Source organism: Numida meleagris, chromosome 2, assembly GCF_002078875.1.
Source record: "Numida meleagris isolate 19003 breed g44 Domestic line chromosome 2, NumMel1.0, whole genome shotgun sequence".
NCBI lineage: Eukaryota > Metazoa > Chordata > Aves > Galliformes > Numididae > Numida > Numida meleagris.
In genome coordinates this window covers 23,343,165-23,370,243 of record NC_034410.1, presented here as the reverse complement: position 1 = coordinate 23,370,243, position 27,079 = coordinate 23,343,165, and the positions used below count along the sequence as shown (strand labels likewise).

The window sequence follows — 27,079 nt, the reverse complement described above, 5'->3', positions numbered from 1 at the left end:
CACAGGCGTGGTAGTGAACTGCAGCCCAGCCAGAGTCAGGCAATAAAAGAAACTTTTACTTAATCGATGCTGTTCCCATTACAAAAATAAGCATCCACGGCACATTTATTTAATGTTTAAATTACTTCATATTACGTAACATGAAAAGAAAATATATTTATCCCGCATACAGTAATAGTAAACAAGTGCATTATTTCAAACATTAAAAATAAATCTTTTAACCAAATCTGTACAACAGATAAATAAAATTATATCTACAATACTTAGCTTGTGAAGAACAAAACAAAAATTATCCCCTCAAGCTCAAAGTTCTCCATGACTGCTAATACTGGCACAGATGGCGATGCATCCTGTCCACCAGTGTTGACTTCTACCACGCCTTTCAGTGATTCATGTACTCATGAAGGAGGATAACTTTCCAAACATTGGAAATAACGTACGCAAAGAACAAATAGCTCAGCATCTTTCCAATAGCTTCAACACAGGGAGTGTACAGAAAGAACTGCACGTAGTTAAATGAATTAGTGGAAAACTTACAATAAAGCAAACTGCTTCAGGGGAAAAAAAAAAAAGATTTTTTATCTATATATTTAACAAGATTTCAGCTCATAATTCACCACACTTCTTGGAAATGTCTTAAGAACACATGAAACGTTATGTAAACTTGTATATCATCTTAAGTCACTCAAGTGGTGCTCACTTTTTATTTCTGTGTATAAAGGGTTTCACATAACGTGTACTATCTTCACCTAAACAACATATTACCACTTTGTTTAGAAAAATGCCCTGATTTACCAGAGAAATAACTTCATGTTTCACATCAGCTAAAGGTGACCATTAACTGAGGAGCGCAAATCTGCTCTCCTCTCATTCCTTGCTAAGAATGACTACAGCGTGCGTTGCGTCGTCCAGTGGCATCCACTCTCCCTTTGGTGGACCCAAGGAGCAGATCGTTCCACAATACACACATGATACTGCTATTCCATTTAACTTCACTTCTTTTTGCCACGTTCATACAGATATGTAAACAGAAACATATATCCAGTAGAAAAAGACTTCTTTTCACATGCAACTCCGTACAGTGCATTCTCGTTTCTCAGTTTCCTGGAGAAGGCTATTTGCACACGAAATATGTACATTTCCACTATTTACATCTTCCACGCACTTCATGTAAATGTCTTCTCGTACCTCCAGTTGGGAATTTTTGTTCAGGCAGACACAAAGCAAACCCGAAGAAAGTTTTCAAGAACCTTTTCAAGTCAATGCCTTGACTGCTCTTGCATTGCTGAGAAGAGGAGTAGTCCAGAAAAAAACCCAGCTATGCACAGCAACCTTTTCAGCAGAGTTGAGTTATCTTTAGGAACCACAATCTGTGCTAGATCATTAGTGATCTGAGAAATCTCGTGTGCCACACACACAAATATAAAAGTGCTGACGATAACATTAAACATTGGATAGCCAGGAATGAGCACCAAGATCCCCTTTGTGTCTGCTGCCAGCCAGATATGGTATTGGCAAATGAAAAGCTAGAAGAAAAGAATGTTGAAAAGTATTTACCGTAAATATTTTTGCTTATATAAAAATCACATGCTACTACTACTGCATCACGTGACACAATGTACTTCTGTTCAAGTAAGACACTTCGGATTGAATAATGTACTTAGAGAAGGTGTATTCCGCACGTCTTTGCTATAAGCACCCTCAGACAAGGCCCAGTATCTGGCCTGGAAGACTATCTGCCTGAAATTGCTTTGCTTAGTCCTTAGCCCATCAAGGTACACGGGAGCATCACTTTCATGAGTGATGCTCCCGTGTGAGCGTGAAGAGGAGTTGTCTTGGGCTGCATATAGTTAACTATGATATATTTATGTTAATACAGTATATTCAACAAATATAAGTAACAAAACTCTTATTTTTTATTTTTTTTTAATTAAAATGTTAAAAAAAAAAAGGGAACAAAAACATAAAATTAGCGGGTTGGACACCTACAATTTACATTCTGTCAGAACAGATCAGGAATACACCTGCACTCAGTAACCATCCCTCTGCTTACTAACATCCTAGGACTTAGTAATGTGCCTACAAACAAGAGATAACACTAACTGCTACTGAATGTGAAAGCCCCTGGAGCTGATCAGCACCTTTAAGTTCACCAGGGATCCAGGATGGTGAAAACATGATCCTTCCAAATAAAATTTAATCATGGGCTACATTGTACCACACTGAGTTTCTCCTGTAAGTTATTTTTTTTTTCCTTCTGTAAGTTAATCTTTCTTTTAAAAAGTGTATTTTAATAATACAATAAAATTAAACACCTAATATTAATAAAGAGAAAACAAAATGGAAAGCAAGGTAATTTCTACTCTTTCAAATTACACACTCAATGGAACAAGAAAATGAGCACAAAGAAGGGTTCTGCTTGTGAAGCTGTATTTCTTTATTAACGCATCAAAGCTTTCTAGGGCAAACTGATTTATAAGCGTGCTTATACCGCCAGTACAGTTCATGCTGATTCTTCAAATGACTTAAATTTTGTCTTCCAATTGCATACACACTACAGTTTACCCCAGCGTTACACCTCAGCTCTCGCAGTCTACAAGTCTCCCCCAAAACAGCACGAGAAATAAGACAGAGCTACTCTGATACTGCTATTTCAGCTGTGATTTTTTAGTGCGGATGGAAGCTACGATAAAACAGGTCAAACAGTATTAAATAAAACAACACGCTTTCAATATTTAGCTTATACTGCTGCAATTGATGCAACAAAACCACCTTTCATTTCTGAGATGAAAACCACCGCAGCTCTGATCAGCTTACTTACCTCCAGAGAAATTTTACCAAACCACGCAAAAAACGAGCTATACACGGAACGCACGTAACCAGGAATGTTCCTGATGAGGATGAAAGCTAATATCTTAAAGGAAAAAAAGAAAAGAAAGTTAAAGATGTGACTACGGGTGACAAGTCACACGTACACACGCAACTTCATTCACTTTAACCAAACCACGAGTGCATCATATACATATTTATTACATTTAATATGCACTTTTATGAACAGTTTTTAATTAAAATCAGTCTGAAGATTGCCAGTCTAGATCTATCACTGTAAGAAAAAGGAACGTAGTTACCTGTACCACTGAAACAGAAGGATGCAGCTCATTGCACTCCGTTTTGTTCTTACAGCTACTAGCCCAAATGGAGTAGGTCTGGAAGACACGAATATCAGCTGTGTAACAGAGGTGTGTAACATTTACAAATGAAACAACAGAGAAGCTATTTTGAAGCCCTTCAGCAGTATCTGACTGTGGGACAGTAACAGAAAGAACACCACAGTACTCAGCTTTGTGTTTCTTGCAAATTTCTCTTTGCCACTGACAAATACCATAATTATTCACACACAAAAATGAAAACACAGTGTTGACAATTATTTTTTTTTAACCACTATTAGACAATCAATCAAAAGCGTAGGTAAGAGTTGCATTATCTGTCACATTATTTATCTGTTTTTCTTACAGGTTTTGCAACGACGTGAAAAACTGATCAAATTTGCACCCACTGTTGCCTGAAAACTCTGAGCGAGTAGACGGTTCAGGCTGCACAAAAATACATAGCTGAAGTGTCCCCAGATCAAGAGCTGATTTTTAAATCAATATATTCTCTAAACGAGAACTTCAGGAATCAGAAGGAAATCTTGAACAAGCATAATCAGCCTGGTAAGACTATAAACAAGGCACATACCAAAAAGGATACAATTGAAATAAATAATAACACATTTGAAACTCTGCTGGAGAAGAGCGGATCTCCCTTTCCTTCTGAAATCATCTGATGTTTCTGCAATGCCAGATAAATAAAAGCAAACAGCATCCCATGAAAAACCACCTGTGAAAGACAACATAATGAGTATTTCACGGCTTACACGTGCTTCAGGCACAAAATTCTAAAACAGAAATGCTCCAGTATAATCCATTTGTAATACCAAAGCCGAGGGATTTACCGAAACTAACAAAAACCGGCTTCCTACTCCAGGTTGTCATAAGCTGCATTTTTAACTCAGCTCAAAAACTGAGGATAACGTACTCTTGCTAATTCTTCCCAGGGCATTAAAGACATGAAGTTTCAAGACAACAAAGTTTCGAGATGCTTTCATGTACCCACTATCCTCTCTGCAGTCTGCCAGCACTTGAAAAGGGCTTTCTCTGGGGAAAAGCCACGAGTCACTGGCCTTCTCCCAAGTTGGCAGGTGAAAATATTCAAGAAGCACTGCAAGTGCTTTCCTCTCTCACAGGCACAATTCTTCAGCTGAGTGTTTTATGAAGTTATGCCAATTTCTCATTAGCTAGCAACACGATGCTGTTTCAGGCCCGTGCGTTGCTTGTCTTCAGTGTTAATTTGGGACTTCCTTGTCAGCAGCATCACAGAATATACACTGTTCACAACGAGCAGAGCTCCATGTTGGAAACGCTGCAATGCAGTGCTCCATGAACTCAAACTTCAGTCACTTAAGAGCACCAGAGGGAGAAGCATGCAAGTGATCCAGCTAAGAGTAAGGTTAGCAGATAAATGCTTCCACCTTAGACAATCCATTTACCTTTACAAGAAGGTAAAAAAAAACAAAACAACCACGTGTCCCTCTGTTTTATCTCCAGTATTACAGGATCAATGAGAAAACACTTTGACACTAGAAAACCATTTAAAACGTGTGCAAGAATAGTATCGTTTTGGCATCAAGATCCCAACTTTAACAAAAGTGTTTTAAAGGTTATTTAAAAGAAACACATTGATACAACATTCAAAAAACAATTGATACAATATTCAAAAAATATTACTAATAAAGCCACCAAAACAATCTGAAGTGCCACTGGTAGTAGATTTTCACAGTAACATTTTGGAGAGAAGATAAAAATTAGATCATTTTTTAAGCAACTAAGCAGGATCCAGCAGTAAGTAAGCCAGCATCTGTCTTTAAAGCAAGGTTTCTGCAGATATTTGCAGAATTAAGGTGGACGTGCCTTAGTCTTAAAGTGAACAATCCACTGCGACCAACTCCTGCTTTCTCTAGAGGAAGGGGAAACAACCCTCCCACATCCTCCAAATTAAAAACAAATACACTGAGAAGTTCGGTACAAATGTATGTAAGTGGTACATACATAGCGATCCAGCTTCCACCTAAACCACCATTCATAGACATTCCCATTCAGTTCAAAACACTTGGACAGCGGCCAAAAAGAAAATACCTTCTCAAATGCACCCTGTAAAAAACAAACATTGCAAAAGCATTAACACTGACGTCAACCATGTTTGCTAAATTCCATATCAAAAGGCAGCTAATTCATTTATGTCATTCCAACTTCACGAGTTTAGATAATCTGACCTTGAAGCTAAGCGGTGTTATCAAAATAACTGGCTTCCTCTGAAGCATTCCCTACCCCTGCCAAAGCTAATAAATAAATGAAATAATAAATACATGTTCAGATGAGAAAGATACCTTTTCCTGCCTCCCCACAAAAGTATTGGCACCCCTTTCGTTTTGTACTGGACGCCCAAAGGGAGAGATCCACTTACACGCTGGGATAACAAATGCACGCCCCACAGAAGGCTACAGTTCAGTAGGCTTAAAACCAATAGAGGATTAAAAAACACACAAAAGCCTTTGTGAATTCTAGAGGGACAGACGCTGCCCTTACTTATGTCATCTGTCCTTGCAGTAAGCAGTAAGATGATAATTCAGCACGAGAATCGCTCTTTTGATAAAGTATCAAAGCCAACAGCAGGTCTCCAAGAGACACAGGTGTCTGTAACACCAAATGTTATCTGATACAACACCTGGTAACTTTGAGCACATTAAAAAAAACCCCACAAAACACCCTCAAAAAAAAACCAACCATCACCAAGCCAAAGAAAAAAGCCATACACCTTCATATTCATTACATTCGTAGCAGTGTAATGAACACATGTCAAGCATTACAAAATAAGATACTGAATGGTGGGTTTTTTTTCCCAGCAACCACACCAATTCAAAAATGAAACACCATTTTATCTTCCGTATATGTGACAAAGAAGCAAACACTCAAGCACTAAAATGTAGAAATAGTTAATAATATTGTTAGTCAATAAGGACATGAGAAGTTTACAAACCTGAGAATATGACAGAAAATATATACAAGCCAGCAAGCAAATCAGTTTGAGCAGTAAACCAAAGTGCCATAAGCAGTTCCCTGAGGAAAAAATACATTTATTGGTATATGTTCATTTACTTTTCCACTAGTGAATACAAGGACACGTTTAATTGTAACTGCCAACAATGTCTTCAAACACAAATAGCATTCTAAAGCCTCTGCATTCCCAAACGTTCAACATAGGCATCTCTTACTCTAGCCGAATGAAAAATAAGTTAATTAAATAGCATCCAACAGGTTTTGGTACGTGAAATAAGTAGAGCAAATATTATTAAACTCAGGGCTACCAGCTGATGAGCAGTTGAGCTCTGGAGTACCCTAAGGACAAGCGTCTTCCTAAGACAAGACAGAGAAACTGTTCCTCATAGCTGTCAGCTAATAAAGTCTACTCAAGCTTTATATTGCAAAAGAGAAATCATCTCCCCCCCTCACCATGTCAACTGGCAGCTGTAAACAGGGAGGTAAACGACTGAAAGTTCTCACTGGAAGATTTTCTAATTGCATGGTACACTATTGCTTGAAAATATATATCAGTCTTTTCTCTGTATCCGGAAAAGTGCATTTGTAGAAAAAATGTTTTTATGTTTGCCTTCTAGATATTCCATACAATTCCATCTATTCCTATTATATCTATCCCAACACCTATTCCTGATATGGATTCAATGTATTTCATTTTCCTATCTGCAGAGTATAAAACTTGCATTTTAGTCCATACATATAGAAAGAGGATCTAAGACTCTCAGGCTTATAGGTTCTAATTTAGGTGAATTAAATAACAGGCATGTACCACAAGGTGACAGCTCTTCACTGAACTATAATCCATGAAAAACTGGGATTTCACTTCAATTTCTATTTCAAATTTTCACATCACAAGAAATACTTTGTACAGTTCCCTTAACCTAAGGGGCTAAAGATAAACCTCAAGCCCTTATTTGGCAGGTCGTGGCAGAATCAGCACCCAGGATGGATCAGGCACATTGGCAATACAGAATGGGAATGTCCAGATGCTCACTGCCCATGCTACACCAATCCTTATGCTACAGCAGTAATTCCAGCTAGCAAAGACAGCGTAATCTACGCTTTTAGCTTTCACTTACTAGAGCTACAGCTCTTCACAGACTACATTTCTGATGGTCAAAGCTATTAAAAAGAATCCTATATGAGTATAACCAGAGATAGAGGAGTTTAGTTTTCAGCTGTTTTAGTTTTTCAGTTGATGTATCAGTCATCTGTAACAACCTCTTTCTGTGAGCAGCCACTTAATGTATTTGTACTAGTGCACAAAGACACCGAGATCTTCAGACAGCAGCTTTCAGCGTGATTGCCACTTGTAGGAATGTGTAAAAAGAGCAAAGGGTCAAAGAGCATTATCTTACCATTTGCTTTCTTCTGGACTATCTGAGGCCACATAGCCAAGGTGGCATAAATGATCATAAACCAGACAGTAACGAGTGGCACAAAGTAGTAGAACTGGTACGGTCGGTCCATCACTATGCACAGTACCACGACCAAGAAATTGAGACGAAATAATACCTGGAGGGAGCCAGAGGAAAGAATACATTCTCATGTGGGGTATACAGACTGGAAGGCAAAGCCGGCAGAGATAGGAGAATATGTTTCTTTAGCATTATGAAAACATCACCTCACGTGATAGTTATATTTCAGTTGATACAGGAGAAATAGCAGAGCAATATGAGACCGCAGGCTAATGACGCAGTACGGGAACAGTCTACCCTGGCCTACTTCAGCAGCAACAATGAAAATTGGGTACAATGGAGCTGCTCCCAGCCTGGGGACTGAGTGAGCATCCCAACTGTAGTCTCTAACATAGTGTCTTTGAGGGGAAAATACTACCACCACCACCACCCTACAAAATAACAACAAAAACCCCAAGAATGAGCGTAGCCATTTGGAAAGTATTTGCTTTTTCTCCATTTTGCCATTGGATCTGAAAAATTTGAACTCTCAACTGAAAAGGCTTCAAGAAAATAAAACATTTTTAACTGAAAGATAATTTGATCCCTCCTCTTCCCCCAAGGAAGCAGCCATACCTGATACGTTAGTGAAATTTTCATTATTTCTAAATAAAAATGTTAGAGGGATGTGATATTTTAGACACCGAGCGGTTAAACATACTGCTGTCATGCAGAGCTCTATCCTGACTGAAGACAAACTCAGCTGAGATTCAGTTATGAGCAAAATATTAATATGGAGCGTGTGAGGATGCTTTGCTATGTTCCGAAAGAGGCAGCAAGTACTACAGTGATGCCTCTCACTCATGTATTAGTAGTCTACTTTGGTACAAAACAGTTGGATACTTAATGAAATAGCAATGTGGAAAGTTTTTTCAACAGATCCAAAACATCACTCATCTGAAGGAAAGAAAAAAAGGATACTGCAAGTGTTGGGGGACACTATTAAAAGTCCCAACAAACCAACCGAATAGTTTTCATTTCCCCAGCAATAAGGAAAAGACTCAAAACGCGTGCAAAAATTAAAAGCTTTTACAATGTAAGCACTTGGAAATGACTTTAATTGAAATCAGAGACAAGAAAGCATTTGTTTTATCTACAGAAAGACTTGCAGTGCTGGGAGCAAGCAAACCCATGTGCTGAATAACTCACTGAACAATTACCTTTATTCACAGAGGAAGACAAATAAAGAATGGCCGTACACAACTGCCTCTTGAATTCACCAAATATTTATCAAGTTGTATAAAAAAAATAAAGTCTTATAGAAACACCAGCCTGGATCGTTCTATATGTACATACATAAATATACATACATATACACACACACACCACAATGGAAATTCCACTGATGCACATTACAAAATACTTAATAACAACATTTATTTTTTTTTTAAGGCCTACTAACATTTTTTACACTGACAAAAACATTGCATATGCAAAATAATTACAAATAAACACTAAATGGGTCGGATCGCACAGAAACAGCATCCACTTTGGATCTGAAAACTTTGGTTAAATAATCTAACATCACACTGCTCAGGGAGCATGGATGTGTTGTAGATATTCTATCACCTGAAAAAAGTTCTTTACAGAAACAGTATATATGTATATATATATATCCTTACCTGACACACTCTGTACACACCGAAGTCCCCTTTTATCCAAAAATATGAGAAGTGCCCATAACCTGTTTGGAACAGATATGCAGCCACCAGAACTCGAATGTGCATGTACACAGGCAAAAACTGTTGAGAAAAATAACGTTCTTTTATAAATAACCACATGAAAGCTTTTGGTTTTCCTTCCTTGGTTTTTCTGCATTGCACTAAATCAGGTTTAGCAAAGAAAAGAAACATGCTGCATTTCTTGTTTCTTACTAAGTAAGCTCTTTCATTGCCCTGACCTCTCTGATGTTATTGCAAGGAACGTATTCAGATTCTATTTATTATTATCATTCTACACTTTCCATATTCTTTAATCAGTTAAGACAGAGTTAAGAAGGGATCTCTGAAAGCTTAACTTCAATAGTTCCAAGCTCTGAACATAAAGTGTTGCTAACAATTAAAAATAACGCGGTCTTCTGCATCAAGAAATGAAGTATATTTTTTATTTGATTGAGTAATGCACAGCATATTCTTATCAATGAAACTGAAAGAGAAAATAATCCTAATTTTGCAAATATCATTTCTAAAACTACAGAACAATAGTATTAATTATTCATTCTATTCAATTCTATTAGTTATATGTGCTTTCTGCCCAAATTGCATTCCCCCAGAGAAACCTTGAAATTCACTTACAGTGCTTGCTCCAGAGATATGATAAATCAAAATAACAAGCTGCATCCAGCCCTTCCATTCATCAGTCTGTTCTCTGTTTAACACTTTAGTCTAATGCAAAACAAAACAAGAGTGTTGCTATTCCAAAAAGTACAACGAACATCTACAAAACGAGGAGAAAAAGTTCAAAACAATAAACCAATTTACGGGCAAGTAGGTCTAGATTGTAAAAGCCCTTCTGCAAATAGACATGCTAATGTGATCTACACTCTTGTGTACCTGAGCTACACCCGCTTAAAAACCGACTGTGGCAGAGGCGAAACATACTCATAGCCATGTGCTTTTAAGAAGATTTTACATCTAATTCCATACAAACATTGTATCGCTTGCATTTTCTGCGGGCGAGTTACACTGCCTTTAACAAGTTCACTTTCAATATTTAGCAACCTGAAATTTACACTCAATCTGTTAAACAATATTACAAATAGGATGTCAACTTGATCATTACCTCTTTGGTGTTTTCGGTATAAAATACCCCCAAAACCAAGATATAGACGATTGGTATGAAGAAAGATGAGTGCGTATAAAATTTATTCTCCTTCATGAAAAGATTTGCTCTGTCACATAGATAAAAATAGGTCATGATTAGACCAAGTTTGCAGAAACAGTGTAAGAGCATCTCTAAAGTAGAAACATTAGGAGTGTTGATGGTAGGTTTCTTCTCCTCTCCGATTTCCAAATCAGTGCATGATTTGTTCTTTCGATAATTATTCCGATGAATTAGACTGATAATGAAATATCCAATAATGGACAAAGTAAAGAAACAGAAAGCTAATTTCTGTATCAGAGTGAGAGGAGGCTGAGGCTGGCAGCAGGACCCATCAATGGGCTTCATTATCTTATTGCAGTAGACATTCATAAGAATCATTGCATTCTGTCAAAGAAATAGACAGTTTTCCAATTAATCTCTAAATATTTTCATCACATAAGATCTTCTTTAACTAGATCACGCATTGACAAAAAACCTATGCACTTCCTCCTTATCATATAGGTAAAATTTCATAGTAACCCCTGTAATCCCAGTTGCATTCAGCACAGAATCAAAACATCTCTTCTGAAGAGGACAATCTTTAGCTTCTTGAGGTAAGCAGAATTACTTAAACTTAATTTTTACGACAGAAGGGTTCTCTCTACTGGTTCTAAAAGGAGCTATAAATAAATAAATAGACTGTAAATGAAAAAATAGCTCACAAACTTAGTGTCCTCAAGGGGCAGGGTATTGACAATGTCTACAACACGACAATGAGACTAAAACCTGTGGTGAGATGATGTCTAGCTCATCCAATACTCAAAAACAACAGAAACCTGCAAAGGAGTGGAACTAACGCTGACACAGCAGGAGAGCTCAGCCACAGAGAGGGCACGCTGACAACACTCAGATGCTCACTGCATGCATATGTACTCATAGCTTAAAGTCAGTGGCACTCCATGCAATGGAGAAGATCTGTACTGTGTGTTTTCTCATCTGTTTCACGCTCTTTGCTAAACAAAAATATGGGCATATAGGAGAAAAATTAAACTTATCCTCTAGCACTGCTTCACAAACCATTATCCCTCCCAACACATTTTTGCAGATGAAGGCGTGAAGTTTGCAATCAGAGTCTAAAAGATGTAGTGGGTTTGCAGTTATTTTTACATACCTAAGTACTAATGTCATATCGAATTTTTTAAACATCTGTATAACTGCCTGCCATCCCACCTATTGGGATCATCTGAACAAAATTTCCTGAAGTATGTGAAGGTCCTCACTACATTCATATCATCTGCTGCTTCAAAACATTCACCTGTCTTGTTTTACTATTAATACTTTTTAACATTGACCAGTGCTAAAAATTCTTACCGTATCCCTGCTTGATTCAGGCAGATGCAAGCCATCTGACGACTTCATAATAGTTTCTTGTGCTATCAGTTTTGATACACTGACCACTTTAACTTTAGCTTTGGAATTTCGGGAGCTGCTGTTCAGAATACGGACAGCTGCTTCATTATAAGCATCTATTTTCTCATTAGTGATCATTTTCCGACTCTCACTCAGCATATCCTCATAAACAGGATCTGAATTTGAAAGGACAAAAAAAATGGGTACGTGAATCTTCTACATCACAAATACATTTGGTTAGCTCAAACTGCACAGATTCCTTTAATTTTGGTACTCCACGTTGTTTAACGGTATAGCAAAAACATACAGTGAGGAATCAGTGACCGTTACTGTAACCAGAGTAGTTTATAATGGAATATTCTTAATGTTATTTCCTAGTTATGCATGTGTACTAATAGATCAGAAAGCTTTGGCCAGACGCAAATGCCTTCTCATGGTGCCCAATGCTGGAGCAGAGCTGCTTATGCCTTCTCTCAGTAACAGAATTCCCAAATAAAGGTTCCAAAGCCATGATAGAAGACAGGCAGAACAGACACACTGGAGAAAAAAAACAATCTCAAAACTCTAGTTGCTACAGATGAAGCCACTTTCTCACTTCTCTAAGCCACATTCCAAAAGCATTTTCCAATTCTGCTTAGTCCAATTTAACTGATGTTAGAATCTTAGTTTTTCAGCAGGTTGGAGCAGTACTTAGCTGTCTGCAGGCTTCGTGGACTACTTAGAACTTAACACTAAGCTACACAGGATGCCAGATCAAAAAAATCACCGAGTTGCTACGAAAAGCTGCTGATGTTCATAACTCTGGAAAAACACACTAAAAGCTATAAGATGATTTACTCAAGCTGCCTCTTGACTACTTTGGATAATCCATATCAACTTGTGTGTACAGACCATACGCATACCACAGTCTGTGTACAGTTTTTACTCTTATTTGTTCCATTATGACCACAAAGAGCTCAGAGATTACTTAAACGGACTGGGTCTTTACCAACAGAATGTTGGAGCACATCTGACAGCTAATTGTTTTTGTAACAGACAAAAGTAGTCTTGAAAGTCATGTGAAAAGATGAATCTGTTGATCCAGGTTAATCTCTAGAACTATCTTTAACAGGAACTTGAGTATGACTTTGAGGGTACAGCTGAGTATATTCCTATCAGGGCTCAAAACCTGCTTACCTTTCTCACAGAGATGACAACCACCTGAAACATTCCATGGCTCATGAAACACATTCTGCCTATCAGCTCATTGTTCAGCGTCAAAGACATACCTCAGTTTTATTGAAGAAAAGCTAAAGAAGGTTGGTGCCATGATAAAAACCTCACAGACTCATTTTGAGCCATGATTTCCGGCTCCTGATCTTAACTCACCAATGCTTAGTGTACAGATGCAAGTTTGCCTTCAGAGAATTAAATTCTCAGAGTTAATTCTAGACATGCACAAGCTGCATTTGTAGAACCTCTTCTATTATTTATGTAACCTGAAAACGCAGTGGAACACAAACACAAGAATACAGATGTTTTATGCACTTGTGTTCTCCAGAAGCACTTGTGGAGCACACCACAAAGAAAATAGTCTGGCATCCTGAGTCTGAAGGAGACTCGGAAGTAAGAGTTCAGAAGGCAAAAAAAATTCCCCAATAGAGAATTAAAATCTCCATCACTACTAACATCTAGTTAGAAGCCAGCTAGTAACAGTTGCTCAAAAAGCCACACTGCAATTCAGCCAACATATGTACTCTGTAAATCAGCAGTATGGATAAGTTCCTCATAACCCATGAAAGAATGGTTCAACTGACAGTGACAGTCCGAATTCTTGTTACTTACTGTTCATTACTTTACCTTGTAAGATCCAGTAAACATCACTACTTTTTGCTAATTTTTCCAAAAGAGGTGCAATTGAAGTGATATTGATTTTATATTGCGTGAGGGCTTCATTGCTGCCATTGTGAATCTTGATAGACCACTGGAGGATTAAATAAAAAGATTTAGAACCTGTATGTCTCCCAGTAGCTAAATCTACATAGCTAAAATATCTCGAGTATTTTTATGTACATTTTAAGAAGCATGTTCCATTCAGTAAAAAGATTGAACAGCAATATTCTAGCCTTAATCAGACTCCTAAAGTCCAACGTATTTATGAGGATCTACCAGTATGGTAGCACACCTGAACTGTCTCTGAACTAAACTGCTTTTAAAGCAAGTAGTGTGTATCACACAGCTGTAACAAAATATACCCGATGCTTTAGAACTAACTACTTGCTACAAGCAGGAACCTCAGGGGGAGTATATTTTTATTATAAATTGGGATTAACAGCTTTAACTTGTAACCAACTTGAGAGAATAAGAATTACCCTACTACCATTTCCTCCTTTACTCACATGCCCCAGGCACGCACAACTTACCGTGGCAGCTCCAGCTACAATGATATGAGGTTTTGCCACAGAACCCTAAGAGACGAAGTAGAAAGAAATTATTTTTAAAATATTCAGAAATTATAGTTATCATTTAACGTACTAATCAAGTTAACTAAGACTTGCATTTTAAATAACAATCGCTCAAACTCATCCCTCATTTAGTGGTTACAAAACAACAGATTGCAGATGCATCATAAACACCAGCAGTTCCATGTCATAGGATCTACAAGAATGAAAGCAGATAAGCACTTACAATCACTATCAATTTAGCTTTTAAAGACAACTTAATGTTGCCAAATCAGATGAAAAAAATCTTTCAACTCCTTCTGGGATGAATCAACTTGCTCCTAGAAAGCAGGGGAGTTTTCTTTCTTTTTCCTGTGGTTTGGTGAGGGCTTTTTGGGCCCATATGAAGGTATTCTTGGGAGACTGGGAGATGCCAACAAACAGATACTCACACACACACACACCCTTCAACTATTTTGATGTCAAATTTCAGATGTCTCCTACATAACTGACTGAACATAGTGCGATATGCTGCAGTTGCTAACCTTTTTGTATTTATAGCCATGTTTATGAACGGAAGAAGTCAGAGTATTTTCCTAAAATAAACAGTTTAAGACTAACCTCAGTCCAAGATTTGATACGCTGCCTCATAGAGCCATTAACTTCTGGATACCACAGGAAATCCTTTAAAAGAAATGCAGATTTAACCTGTAAGCACTAAGGCAAGCAGTACACTAACAAAAAATTCAGAAAAACTAATTAGCATTAGCTCCACTGTAAAGCAAAACCACATGAGACCAAGTGAGATTTCCTTTACAGCAAGTCTGATAAGCCTGACATCGCAGGCTGGTAGGAAAAACAAAGCAAAACAAAACCACAAGCTGTCCCCATTAAAAAAAATACATAATAATAACGTGTAGTTCAAGAGTCAAGACTTCATCAAGAAGCTAACCGTTTAGACTCTGCCAAATGTGATGTCCTCAGGTTTCCCATCCATGTTATCATGGCTAAAACCAAACTCACATCTTCTAACCTATATATAATGACTTGATTTTTTCCCCAGTTCCCAATTTTTAACAATGATTTTTTTTTAATCCAAAATTTTACAGAGTAATATGACTGAAAGCTTAGAATTTTAATTTTCAAACAAAAAGAAATCACAACATTTTACATTACCACTTTGTAAATCGGTACTTTTTTTTTTTGAGATGTCAAGAGCAGTGCCCAACATTCAGCTAGAAAAACAACCTACATGTTGGCTAATGCTATTATATCTCCCAGTTAAGCTCAGACTACCTAGTACATAATTACTCCGCAGAAGTATCAGAAGAACTGCAAATACACATTAAAGTGAAATTGCAAGGATTACATATGCAGAAATTACTGTAAGGAAACTTCATAATGCAGCAATACTTCTAGCAGAAAGGAAATCTCTTTCACCTCCACAGACCTAGGGATTTCGCAGTTCTCTCGAGTAATGTTAATACACTGACAGGTAGAATCTGTAGGAGTACTCAAAGCTAAAGTCTCTCAAAGTATCTGATACAAAATATAAGGTGTTGAAGATACGCTCTTATGTAATTTGTTCAAGACTTGTAAAGAATGTTGATGCTCTGAAACTACTTTTCCCTATTCAGCACGTGCAGAAATTTGAAGAATCAAACTCTGACTGCAGTTTGGATTACACTGTGTGAAATTAGATATGAATTACTATGGCTTACAACTTAATGCCAGATAAAAACGTACCACTTTAATGGAAGCAGATTTATCTTCAAAAGGGATGTTTCCATGCTGTCAAAACAAACAAACCAATAAAAGTAAGATAACCTTTCAGAAGAAAAAAAATGCATATGTTAATGTGCTCTTTCCTAAAAGTTCACCTTCAGAGCTTTCTTGCATAAACAAGTCAGTATGCCAATGCAAAAAGTTTCTATTATCTTCTTGATAAAACAAGCTACTCTCACAGAGGATTACCTTCCCTGGTAGAATTACATCTGAAATGCTTTCTGTTCACTCTTTTAGAAAGGTCTCATGAAATATTTTCCTACATTTTCCCTCTCCAAATGAGAAAACTTTAGATTGTTTTTCCCTTTTCTTCTATTTCCTTTCCCCTAGCCTTCCTGTTCATCCACCTATCTTCTTTGCACAAAACAAATGAAACAGCTTTAGTTAAAGAACTGAAAAAAATTAATCTCAGGCAGAAATAAAGCCTGGAAAGTATCATTACATTTCTGAGTGAGATTGTGAGAAACTAGAAAGGATGCGGTTAGATATCCTTAAGAGAATTTACAAACCTTTAAATACTAAAACAATGTTAGTTTTGATCCTATTAACAAGTATTTTATCTTCCATGAACAGATCTTGATTTCAATAAATACTTGACAGAAGATATCTCTCAGTTTAAAATTAGTTATAGCACCCTGTCATCTCACAGCTGCTCAATTTACTCTCGCTTTTAGGCAGCAAATGGGATATAACTAACAGACTAGGAAAAAAAAAAGCAAGTTACTCCATCAATTAAATGTCTTGTTTTGACAAGTCTGAGTGACTGCATCCTTTCCGCTGGACAAGCTGCCAGCTCGCACTTCTAAACCACAGAAGTACTTATTGACAAATCCCATTTGCAGTTGGAAGAGTGTCTTTTCCATCACATACGTACACACATCCATGAAGAGTCAGACCTAAGAAGTGTGATGTAATACAGTAAACCAATAGTCTGCAGCTAAATCCTTCCCTACCGCTTCCACTCAGCAGGCTGCAGTTTACATCCTCCACCTTATAACAATCAATGTTTCAGCAACCATCAAAAGGATGGTGGGACCAGAAGCCAGTTTTAGTTACAGCTTCAGCCTCACGTTAGACCTGGAAACCTGTCATTGCCCAAGGATTTTTAGGAACAGGTTAGATCAGCAATCTAACTGACATACAAGATAACAAATTGCAAAGCACAAATTACTACTATTTAAAACAAAATGGAACAATCATTTTCTCATCAAGAAGCCAACTACGAAGCCTAAGAAGCTGTGGGAGAAGTTAGCTTTGTTTATTCCCAGACTGCTGGGAGCTTTCTCTCAAGCTTCCTAGTTTATTTCTCAAACTCTCGTTATCTTTGTCTAATCCTGCTCTTCCTTTTTGTGCTTCTTCTTCCTAGGCCAGCAAGCAGCGCAAAAAAAGTTTGGAGAAGAGTTATGAAGTCATTTGCAAAAGGATGAAACAAAAAATCATCAAAATAAACCACCTCACCTTATTTCCTTCTTCTTTGACTTGAGGATTTATGATTTTTATAAATGAATAGAACAGCTGCCGAATTCTAGAATCTCCTAAAAACACAATATGTTTGTCTATGAGGCAATTTTTTGCTTCACTGAAAAAAAAACAGCAACACTCGTGTTACAGGAAATGTATAACATATTAGAAAAAAATCTTTAGTGAAATTTATAGAGCAATATAGATAATTGTATGTATTATATCCAGTGCTAAGTAACAGTAAATCTTCTAAATGTTGAAATAATTAGAAGTTTAGCGTAATTTGCATACAAATGAAAATTAACTCTTCTGCTAATAACTGGAATGATAAAGTAGGCTTTCCTATTCCACAGTGCTACAAAGAAAGCAGTTTCCAAGCTATCTGATGGCTCTTCATGACAAGCATCAGTACTGCTACCAACATGTATTCGTATTTTAATACAGAGACAGAAATGTAGTAGACACTACAGATACAGAAAAAAAAAAAAATAAAAACCTTCTGATAGAAGTTGCATACTTTTGAAAGCCTGGAGAATCGGCCCCAAAGCAAAAAAAGGGATGAGACTGCAATTTCAGCTGCAGTCAAACAGCAATTACTCCTCTTTCCCGGCAGAAGAACGAAAGAAGGGTTTCCTTACCTATTTTTATACTTGTGCATCATACAGCTGTGAGGCTGCCACACTTTTTCTCCAAGAAATCTCCCACTGGACAGAAGATACTCACACGTATCATCACCTTTAAAACAGTTAAATGACAATTAGAAATCACACACATGAAAATTATTTTCAAAGCCCCACTGCTGTTAAAAAAAAAAAATCTGACAATATTTGTGACACAAACGAATCGAAGCAAACAATAGCATTAACCAAGTTTAACTTCACTGCAAAAACATCTAGCACAAATGTCTGCAAATTGCCACCTCGCTTACTATACTGTACTTTTCAGCAAAATGTTCCTCTGTCCACAAAACATTAGTGATCTCGTTTCTGCTGTTGGAAAGAAGCGGCGGCCTAGAACGGCGTTTCCACTGAAAGGTATTGGCCCGCTGTGCTATCTACTATCCAAGAACAAACTAACATGAAATTAAAGAATTAACAGCCTGATAAAATAGTCCACACAGAATTACCAGACACTGCTTCTTGTATAGAACATGAAGCTCAAAATGGGATTTGTAAGAAAGTCTCTTCCATTTCCTTGTTTAAGATGCAGCTGTCACCTTGGAACAGCTGACATGCCATGCTGGCTTAATAGGCAGAACAATAAATGTTTACTTGAGATTTTACTGATGATTCTAATTGCACCTACCATTTTCCAGTCCATTAGTTCTACATTAATTACAATTAATCAAATTAATCACTTTGTGAGCGGTGATGTTTCAGGTCACTTTTTCTATTCATGTAAAAAAAGCACCTGATACGGAATCAGTGACTTATCTTCCAGCAAACACATCTGGTTCTGCTGCCAGAAACTCAACGTAGCTCCACACTTTGCTGGCAAGGAGCTGCCTGCCAACATTTTTGTCATAGTTGGCAAACAGACAAGTAAATGGTGGTGAATGGAACAGCGAGTACCTGTGCTGGCTTGTGCAGAAGCAGTGTGCCACAACCGCTAGCTAGTGCCTCCTATGAAACCTGGAGTTCAGTAAATCAGCCAAGATCTGCTCTTTTCCTCCAGAGAAACCTGGGCTGATTTTAGAGAAGGGGTACTTTCTATCAGCTTCCTTTCTGAGCTGCTGGAAGCCACACACAATGAGATGGGCAGGCGTTCTATTTCAATTATTAAGGGGCAATCTAACGCTTTATCTGGAACAGTGGATCGGGCAGGACAGCAGAGAGCACTCGGCAGCGTGATGTCTGAGGCCTGCTGGAATGGGCACTGGCACGGGGCTGCTGACCCTGCTCCAGCACACGGTCTTCAGAGTGACAGCTCAGTATCTTGGTCCCCGAAGTTTTGCACTGAATTATTTTCTACAGTGTGCAAGAAGTACTGCACAAGGCCTGAATCCCCTCTTGCTTCATGGTGAAAAAAAGTCCAGCAAAATACAGATTAATAAGATTAAGCCCCCATGGACACGTGAGCTCTTCTCACAGATGTGCTGAAGAGCATGGAAATGTGGGAGATGGCAGTGCTGACACTCCCAGTGCTCCTGCAGGAGTAACTCCAATGTGAAGGAGGCAGTGCTGCAGGCTTGGCTTCTCAGCATCTTGTCACCAAATGACCTCTTCTTCCCTCAACAGAATTATTGTCCTTCATCTCACAATTGCTGGAGTTAAAAGGTAATTCCCTCTTACAATCCAAGTGTCCAGTAAGACACTTAATAGCCAGCCAAAATAAATCTCTTACCACGCCAGGGCAAATCAGCATTAATGAACACAGGGATGATGGAAACGTATCTGTATTTCCTACGATACAGAACCGGGATTGCAGACTGCAGACCTTTCCAGATAACTCTTGCATTAACATTGTTAACAATCATTTGTGATCTGATTCTAAGCTTCCCGCTCCTTCAGAGTCCACCCAGAAAAACAGAAATGGCCTTATCTATGAAGCTGGGAAAATACAACTGAAAAAATAAAACAAAATGCACGTTTAAAGCATAGGTGACAGCCAAAGCTCTGAATTCGCTTCTACCCCAGAACTCCAGCTCTCTCTTACTTAGGATTCACAAAGAACATGTCAGATACAGAAGTGCAGACAACGCAGCTCATGTTTCTTGGAGCAGAACATAAAATTAGCTTGGGGAAGGAAGAACTGGCAGAAGACATTATCTGTCCTTCCCTTCCTCCCAGAAACTCCTCCTACTCATTTCCATGAAAATCAGAAAAGGAAACGTAGAACAGACTGTATCCCACCTGTTACACCTTGGCTCATTTATTCAACCAAATCCAGAGACAGTAACAGAATCAAGTATGATAATTTGCAACTTAGGCTCCCCATTCCTTCATTTCAAAAAGCAACTGTAATAACCAGGCTTCTCTCCCTTCCTGGAACTTCAACTATTTAGCACTGCTATTGCATCATGACTACTAAAATAAAAGCTGGAACAACCTGAGGAATTATAACAGCCCTGAAAAGAGCCTGGATAAACATCTCTGAGTCACAGCCCTGGGCTGAGGTTGCTTCCCCACGAGCAACTCACACAATGCTTCCAGCATGCATGGTAAGCTCTGGCTGGGCTGGGCAGATTTTCACACACGAAAAAAAGATGCATTCAAAATTTAAATAGAACATATACAAACAGTGATAAACTCCTACTGCTGTCATCAAAAAATGTCCATAAACTGTCCCACGGCAGCTCAGGAATTCCCTCGGATTCACCACTAACCTCCAAAACAAATCCTCGAGCTCCCACAGCTCCCACCGACACTTCATCTAACCGCAGCACACACACACCATCCATGCCAAACTGAGGCATGGGCCGGCCTCAGGGATTTCCACAGAGGCAGGCTCTGTCACTCTCTTGTTCTTCAACAAGTACATGTCAGCAGTACAACCTTCTTCTTGCAACCGGTGCTTGTTTCAGTAGTCAGCCCAGTGCCATTTGTGAGCAGATTAAAGAAAAGACCTTCCTGGAGCAGTTTGTCAGCGCCTTTCTTCTCCTCTTCCAGCCATCCCCACTTAACACGATAGGGCTGATCCTGCTGCTGGAACTGCTGCAGCAGTTGCTCAGAACACAGCAAGTGACATGCAAAGCCAGATCCTTACCTACTTCTTAACCGTGTTGGCACAGCTCACATCTGCTGCTCAGATACCTTTAATAGAAACCAGAAACTCAAAACAACTGTAGTTACAGTTTTTCTTAATCGTGTCAAATGTTTCTGTATACTGGCTTTCAAGTAACATAATTTCCTTAATTCTCCAATGTGCGCACCTATTTAAACCACATTGCTTCTGGTAAGTTGCTTAAAAATGAAACTGCTAAAAAAAAAAAAACCATCAAACTCATGCTCCTTGTGATAGCTGACTTACAGTTGATGTCACAGTTACTGAAACAAAAACCTCACCTTTGCAGATGATGAAAAGATGATGATGCATCAGAGTGACAGAAAAGTGAAGTATGTAAAGGAAAACTCACCACTACACTCCTTCTGAAATCCATTAACTTGCTGAGGAAGATGCAGAAGACAAAGATGGTTACTGGTGGTCAGACCAGTCTGGTACCATTCCTGTCCAATATTATTCCAAGCTCAGGGACTTCCTGAGCTGGATGTGGTTTCTTCATATTCTACATAAACTTCAACAGATTTCTTTCTCACCAAAATCACATAATCTTCTCTTCAATTTTTTATCCCTCATAGCATCCTTCTGCAGGACTTCTCCATATCTACGTAGCTGCTGCTTGGAGAACTGCCTGCCTTTACTTCACATACAGTTCCTACCAGCTTTACCTGGACTCCCTAAGTCTTGTACAGGCACAGATCCCACTTTCCAACCATTCACTACTATTCAAAATAAAACCTAGATCTAAACGTGATCATTCAGTGATGATTCTAAGAACGCAAAAAAATTAAATAGAAACTTATTTCCAACAAGCTGTAAGACTGAGTCTTCGAAATACGCTGATAATTTTTTACTGGCTTCATTGGATATTATAGAGGTATATACTCCAATTAAGCTGTATGCAAGTTAAAGACAATTTAACTTAACTCACTCAACGTTTTGCAAGGATATTAGGCGACCTCCAAATATGACAGTCTCCCTGAATACAGATTTAAGCTATCCCAACTGCAGCCCAGCATTTTTGCACAGAAGTATGAACTAATGCAAACTTTAATATCTGAAGAAAGTGATAATGGAAAGAGCTAACTTTCTGGGTAAAAAGCAAATAAAAAACCTTCCACAGAGGTTTCATTCATAATTTTTTTATTCATATGCAGCTCTCCTTTTCCTCCACATTCCTGGTTATCTACTAAAGAAAGACAGTATCCACATGAAAGGTTACTTTGTTGGTCACATGAAAGTTTGCCCTTCCTGTTCCCTTCTTCTGGCAGCAGCCAGTGACAGATGCCTGAAAACAGTGTAAAAAAGCACAACGGAACGCTCCCTCCCCTGGCATGGCCCAATTCTCACCACACAGCTGCTTTGGGCCTTGAGAGCCTCACTTCCACCAATGACAGCAGGTTAGCAGACCACACCTGATCCATGGCCTTCCCTCTATGACCCTTATGTGGGGATTTTATGGTATAAAAATCTCGGCAACATGCTTCAAAAAGTAATTTTGTCTTGTGTGGAAAAGACACTCCATTCTGGTGGTTTTAAAGGTGCTCATTTCATTTTTCAGTTGGTACTATGTGTTATGAAACAAGTCACAATGAATTTACCTTCCATATAATTCAGAATATTATGAATTATAGCCAGGTTACTTATCTTCTGTCCAGGCTACCATTGTTTATTCTATTCCATTACCTCTGTTTTGCTCTTCCGATCATTTGTGTTGCTTTTTTGTATACATTTTCAAGTTCTTTCATACCATTACAAAGAGGGGTCACCAGCATCACTGACAATAAGCTAGAGAGAACTCAGCTTCATCTATGCAGTATCACAGTAAAATCTTCTGTTCTGTTTTTCCTTAGTTTGCTGAATGCCAGATGTTTAAGATCACTGAACTGCTGCAAAACAATCTCTCAGCAATGTCTGCTTTTACCTATCCCCAAAACTTTTGTACCTGCTGCAAATGCTCCACCTTCCTTTTCTAAGGCATTTGTGTGTTTTGAATGCTACCAGCTCAAAGGAGACCAAGCTGGATAGCTCAATGCTCATTTTCTATTTTCCCTCTTTTGTACGGTTATTAGTCAATGAGAAATCCTCACTCAACCTAAAGTAGCTCAAAGAAACCAAAAGCTTTAGGTGAAAGAACTTGATAAAATGTTCATGAGAATCCATATCTACTCAATCAACTTCTACAAAGGCCTGTAGACTCCTACCTTTATGTGATTTGTGACTTGACAGCCTCAATAACTCTCTCATTGTAAATCATATTCATACAGCAAGCCTTCCCTGCTCATTTGCTGTGCATAGAAGTACCCATTTTCTCAGGCCAGTCTTGCAATCTCCCTCTTAAAAAAAGCATCACATTTTCACATTTTTCGAGCCGTTGGGAACACAGCACAACAAGCTGTTACTTCATACCTGAGGTCCTCTAGCAGTCAGTAAATACTTCAGTGCCTCGCAACTTACTGCTCTTCAGTTTGTTGGATTTACTGATGTGTCAGCGGGAGGGTGAATCTGTAAAGGCTCCCCACCTCCTCCCCTGTCTCCACAATAAAGCGCTTCATCCCCATCGTCCTGGAGCACAGGTCACCAGCCTCGGTGCACAATGGCACCGCTTGTCCCACAGTACGCAGCCTTTGGATCTGTGTCGTGGTTTATACACAAAAACACGCTCCATGTTCAAGAGCGAAGCAGAAGGGTTTCCTCCAGCGGCTCTCACTGCTGTTTCTGGGGCATACAACACTGTGTTCATCCACAGCCACCAACAACATGCAAAAACAATCAGCCACTCATTTCGCTACATCCACACAAGAGAGTGAATTTTGTTATGCTTGAGCCAACAGTTTGAACAGCGGGTTAAAAAAAAAAAAAAAAAACAACCAAGAAAAGTATCTCAAACCTTCGGCCAATTCAGACTGTAATGGCGGTGAACGCCAGGTACCGGCTGCGAACCCCTGCGCGACCCCTGCAGCTTCACCCCGTCCTGCACAGCTGCTCGCACACGTGGGGACGAGGCCCTGCGCTTCTGCCCGCGCTCGGACAGCGAACACGGCCTTCCCGCTGCGCCCCAGACCGAGATGTCTCGGGGGCCCCAGGCGGCCCCGGCCCGGCCCGGCCCACACGGCTCCCCGGCCGCAGTGCCGCCGCCGCCGCCCGCCCGCGCTCCCTCAGCTCCGCCTTCCGCGGCCCCGCTCACCTCGGTAGCGGCGCGAGGCGGCGTGGCAGGCGGCGAGCAGCAGGACGGCGCCCAGCGCCAGCGCCTTGGCGCTCCTCACGCTGAAGTAGTAGTTGATCTCCCGCTTGCCCAGGGTGTAGGCCAGGCCCGCCATCTTGGCTCCTCCATGACAACAGTGCACGGCGGAGCGGGCGGGCACAGCGGGGCAGCACTGGGTCCCCGCGAGCGGCCGAGGCACCCTCGCCGCCGGCTGCCACCGTCCCCACCGGCGCGACGGAGAGCAGCCCGAGCCCCCCCGCAGGGGCGGAGCTGCCGCCTTTCTCCTCCTCTTCCTCCTCCTCCTCCTCGCTCTCCTCCTCCTAGGGCTCCCGGCCGCGGTAGCTCTGGGCTCTTCTTGAAACGCTGGAATGTGGAACCCTGAAACATCGGGTTGTCGTTTCACCACCCTCCCGTTTTTCTGTGAGCCAAAAAAAGTGATCCTCCGGGAGATCTGCAACTCATTGCATCAGGCTATTCATAACTGATAATGCGTTAAAAATGGAAAAGAGAGAGTGATTAATATTGAAATTAAATAGTCAATATAAAGCCAGGGAGCCTACGCATTGCAAATTCTATGTTCAGGTCTTACCTGAAGAACTTCAGGCACCGTGGAAACATACCGTTTTTGAGGTCTAAGTGTTCTTGTGATGGGCACTGTTAGTACGTACTCAATGTTTACACCGTTCCCCTCCAGCCCAACAATATCTGCACTGCCTGCCAGCATGTAGTCTATATTTTTTCCCGTTCAACTTGGTCAAACCAAAAGCTGCTGGTCACATGGATTCCTTTATTCCACAAATGAAAAGCTCTTATTCATGTATTATTTTTTGGTTACACAACCTTCAAAAATTCAAGCATTTTCAAAGCTTTCTTATTGTGAATATACCTTTTTATTTGTTAAAATATTCTTGTTAGTGCTTAGCTTTCCTTATCCTCATTGTATCACAGATCCCTATGTGGCAGATACAAGCATTTTACAATTTAATAACTTTTTTTTTTTTTTTTAAACAGCTTCTGTAACTGGATTCACTGGAATGTATGTTGTTGTAGGGTTTTTTTGTTTTTTTTTGGTTTCTTTTTTCTTTCCTTTTTTGGAGCTTTTCACATGGTTATTCATGAATGATTCTTAACACTAGGATGTTATGCATCTTTCCAGCAGACGTTTAGGATCACAGATACTCTTCTTCACTTGTTTTCATAATATTTATTGATAAACAAACAGGCTTTTAATCCAACAAAAACACAGAGACTTCAGCCTGTGTCATATGCAGTATAACTGTGTTAAGTTTACTGGCTATATTGGAAGTGCATTTGGGAAGCTGAGTGTAGAACTCTGAAAGGTAACAAAACAAACGTACTTTTGTTTACAGGTATGTCAGAGGATTTCAACATACAGTGATAGCCTCTCCGTCCTGCAGCCTTTTGAGGGCTGTTTCAGATTGGCCCCTGGGTGTCCAGTGGCACTCCTCTCTTGCCCTGAAACACTAAGCCTACTCTTAAGCAATGCCCCAAAACCCTGCTTGTGCATTATGTCTCCAGGATTTTAAGTCTGTACAGATAAACACTGACACTATTAAAGATTAAGTACCTTAATTAAGTCTAGCCACTTGTGTATATAAAATATTGAAGTGGATGTAAGCAGAACATCTGCTTTCAGTTCATCACTCCTTTGGAGAGGTTGTGCAGGTGCTTGACAAGAGATCTCCCTCACTGCATTCAGAAGCTCTTGTCTGCAGTGCCATGAGCTAGCCAGTGGTTTGCACACATGCACTTTCTCTTCTTATGGGTACCTTCTTTCTTCTTACCGGGTAATGGAATGTGACATCATTGCCTACATCTGAATAATTCACACCACAAACACTAGACATGAAAGGCCTGATATAAGTGGGTAATTAGATTACCCATGAAACAGAATCCAGGCATGAATTATCTAGAAGAAGCTTTGCAATTTCCACTAAATACCTACCTTATGTTCCTGTCTGCTGATAAATGTAATATACTGGAAGTAAACCAGAAGTTTGTTAGCTCTTCTGCAATTACACATCAGCTTTTGTTTTCCAAATGCTCGAGCTTTGCTTTGGCTTTCCACTTGTTCTGATGGAAGCATCCAGCACGGTCAGTGGGAGGGAAAGACCTGGCACAGTCACAGAGAAAAGACTCAGCACATTGACAAGTCACTGATCTGAGGCAGGAGGAGGTGCAGCACTGCTTCACAAGTTGGGTAATAGCTCTGAAGAGTGAACAGCCACGGGAGAAATTTCATATTTCTTTTTTTCTGCAGAGATAGCCTTGGCTTAACTGAATTCATTATTTTGATAAGATGCTGTGGTGTTGTGTATGGTCACTAATAACAGCTGAAAATACTACTGTGGTTTTCAACCACGCTATTTCCCCGATGTGTCAATATAATAAAGTAGTCAGGAGAGATGGGGTTCACTGCACCTAGCTCCAGCCACTTACAACAAGTCTATTTATTTTAAACACATTATCTGAACTCCCTCTTTAGGACTGGTGGAAGAAAGGCACCAGTTGCTTACTCGTAGATTAGAATACAGTTGATACACTCACTGTTAGGTATGGCAGTCCTGTGCTGAATTTAGATTATTAAACTGGACAGATGTCATT

The 27,079-nt window shown here is 39.4% G+C and overlaps 1 protein-coding gene across 3 annotated transcripts; it reads right to left on the bottom strand.

The window, feature by feature from the left end:
* Nucleotides 36-25,231, bottom strand: CASD1 (CAS1 domain containing 1). 3 transcript variants are annotated; one of them, XM_021386157.1, is made up of 18 exons: nucleotides 24,437-25,231; nucleotides 18,168-18,264; nucleotides 17,527-17,647; nucleotides 16,030-16,074; nucleotides 14,905-14,967; nucleotides 14,266-14,310; nucleotides 13,703-13,826; nucleotides 11,825-12,039; nucleotides 10,433-10,858; nucleotides 9,946-10,035; nucleotides 9,274-9,393; nucleotides 7,553-7,709; nucleotides 6,136-6,215; nucleotides 5,148-5,249; nucleotides 3,739-3,879; nucleotides 3,129-3,206; nucleotides 2,822-2,914; nucleotides 36-1,526 (listed from the first exon to the last, which is right to left on the bottom strand). In XM_021386157.1, exons 1-18 carry the CDS (start codon nucleotides 24,567-24,569, stop codon nucleotides 1,260-1,262), a joined length of 2,397 nt encoding a protein of 798 aa, XP_021241832.1. In that variant the 5' UTR covers nucleotides 24,570-25,231; the 3' UTR covers nucleotides 36-1,259. The 3 variants fall into 3 exon arrangements, with proteins under 3 accessions (XP_021241832.1, XP_021241834.1, XP_021241833.1); XM_021386159.1 differs by having other exon boundaries at nucleotides 17,527-17,603; nucleotides 24,437-24,454; XM_021386158.1 differs by lacking the exon at nucleotides 24,437-25,231 and adding an exon at nucleotides 24,140-24,347 and having other exon boundaries at nucleotides 17,527-17,603.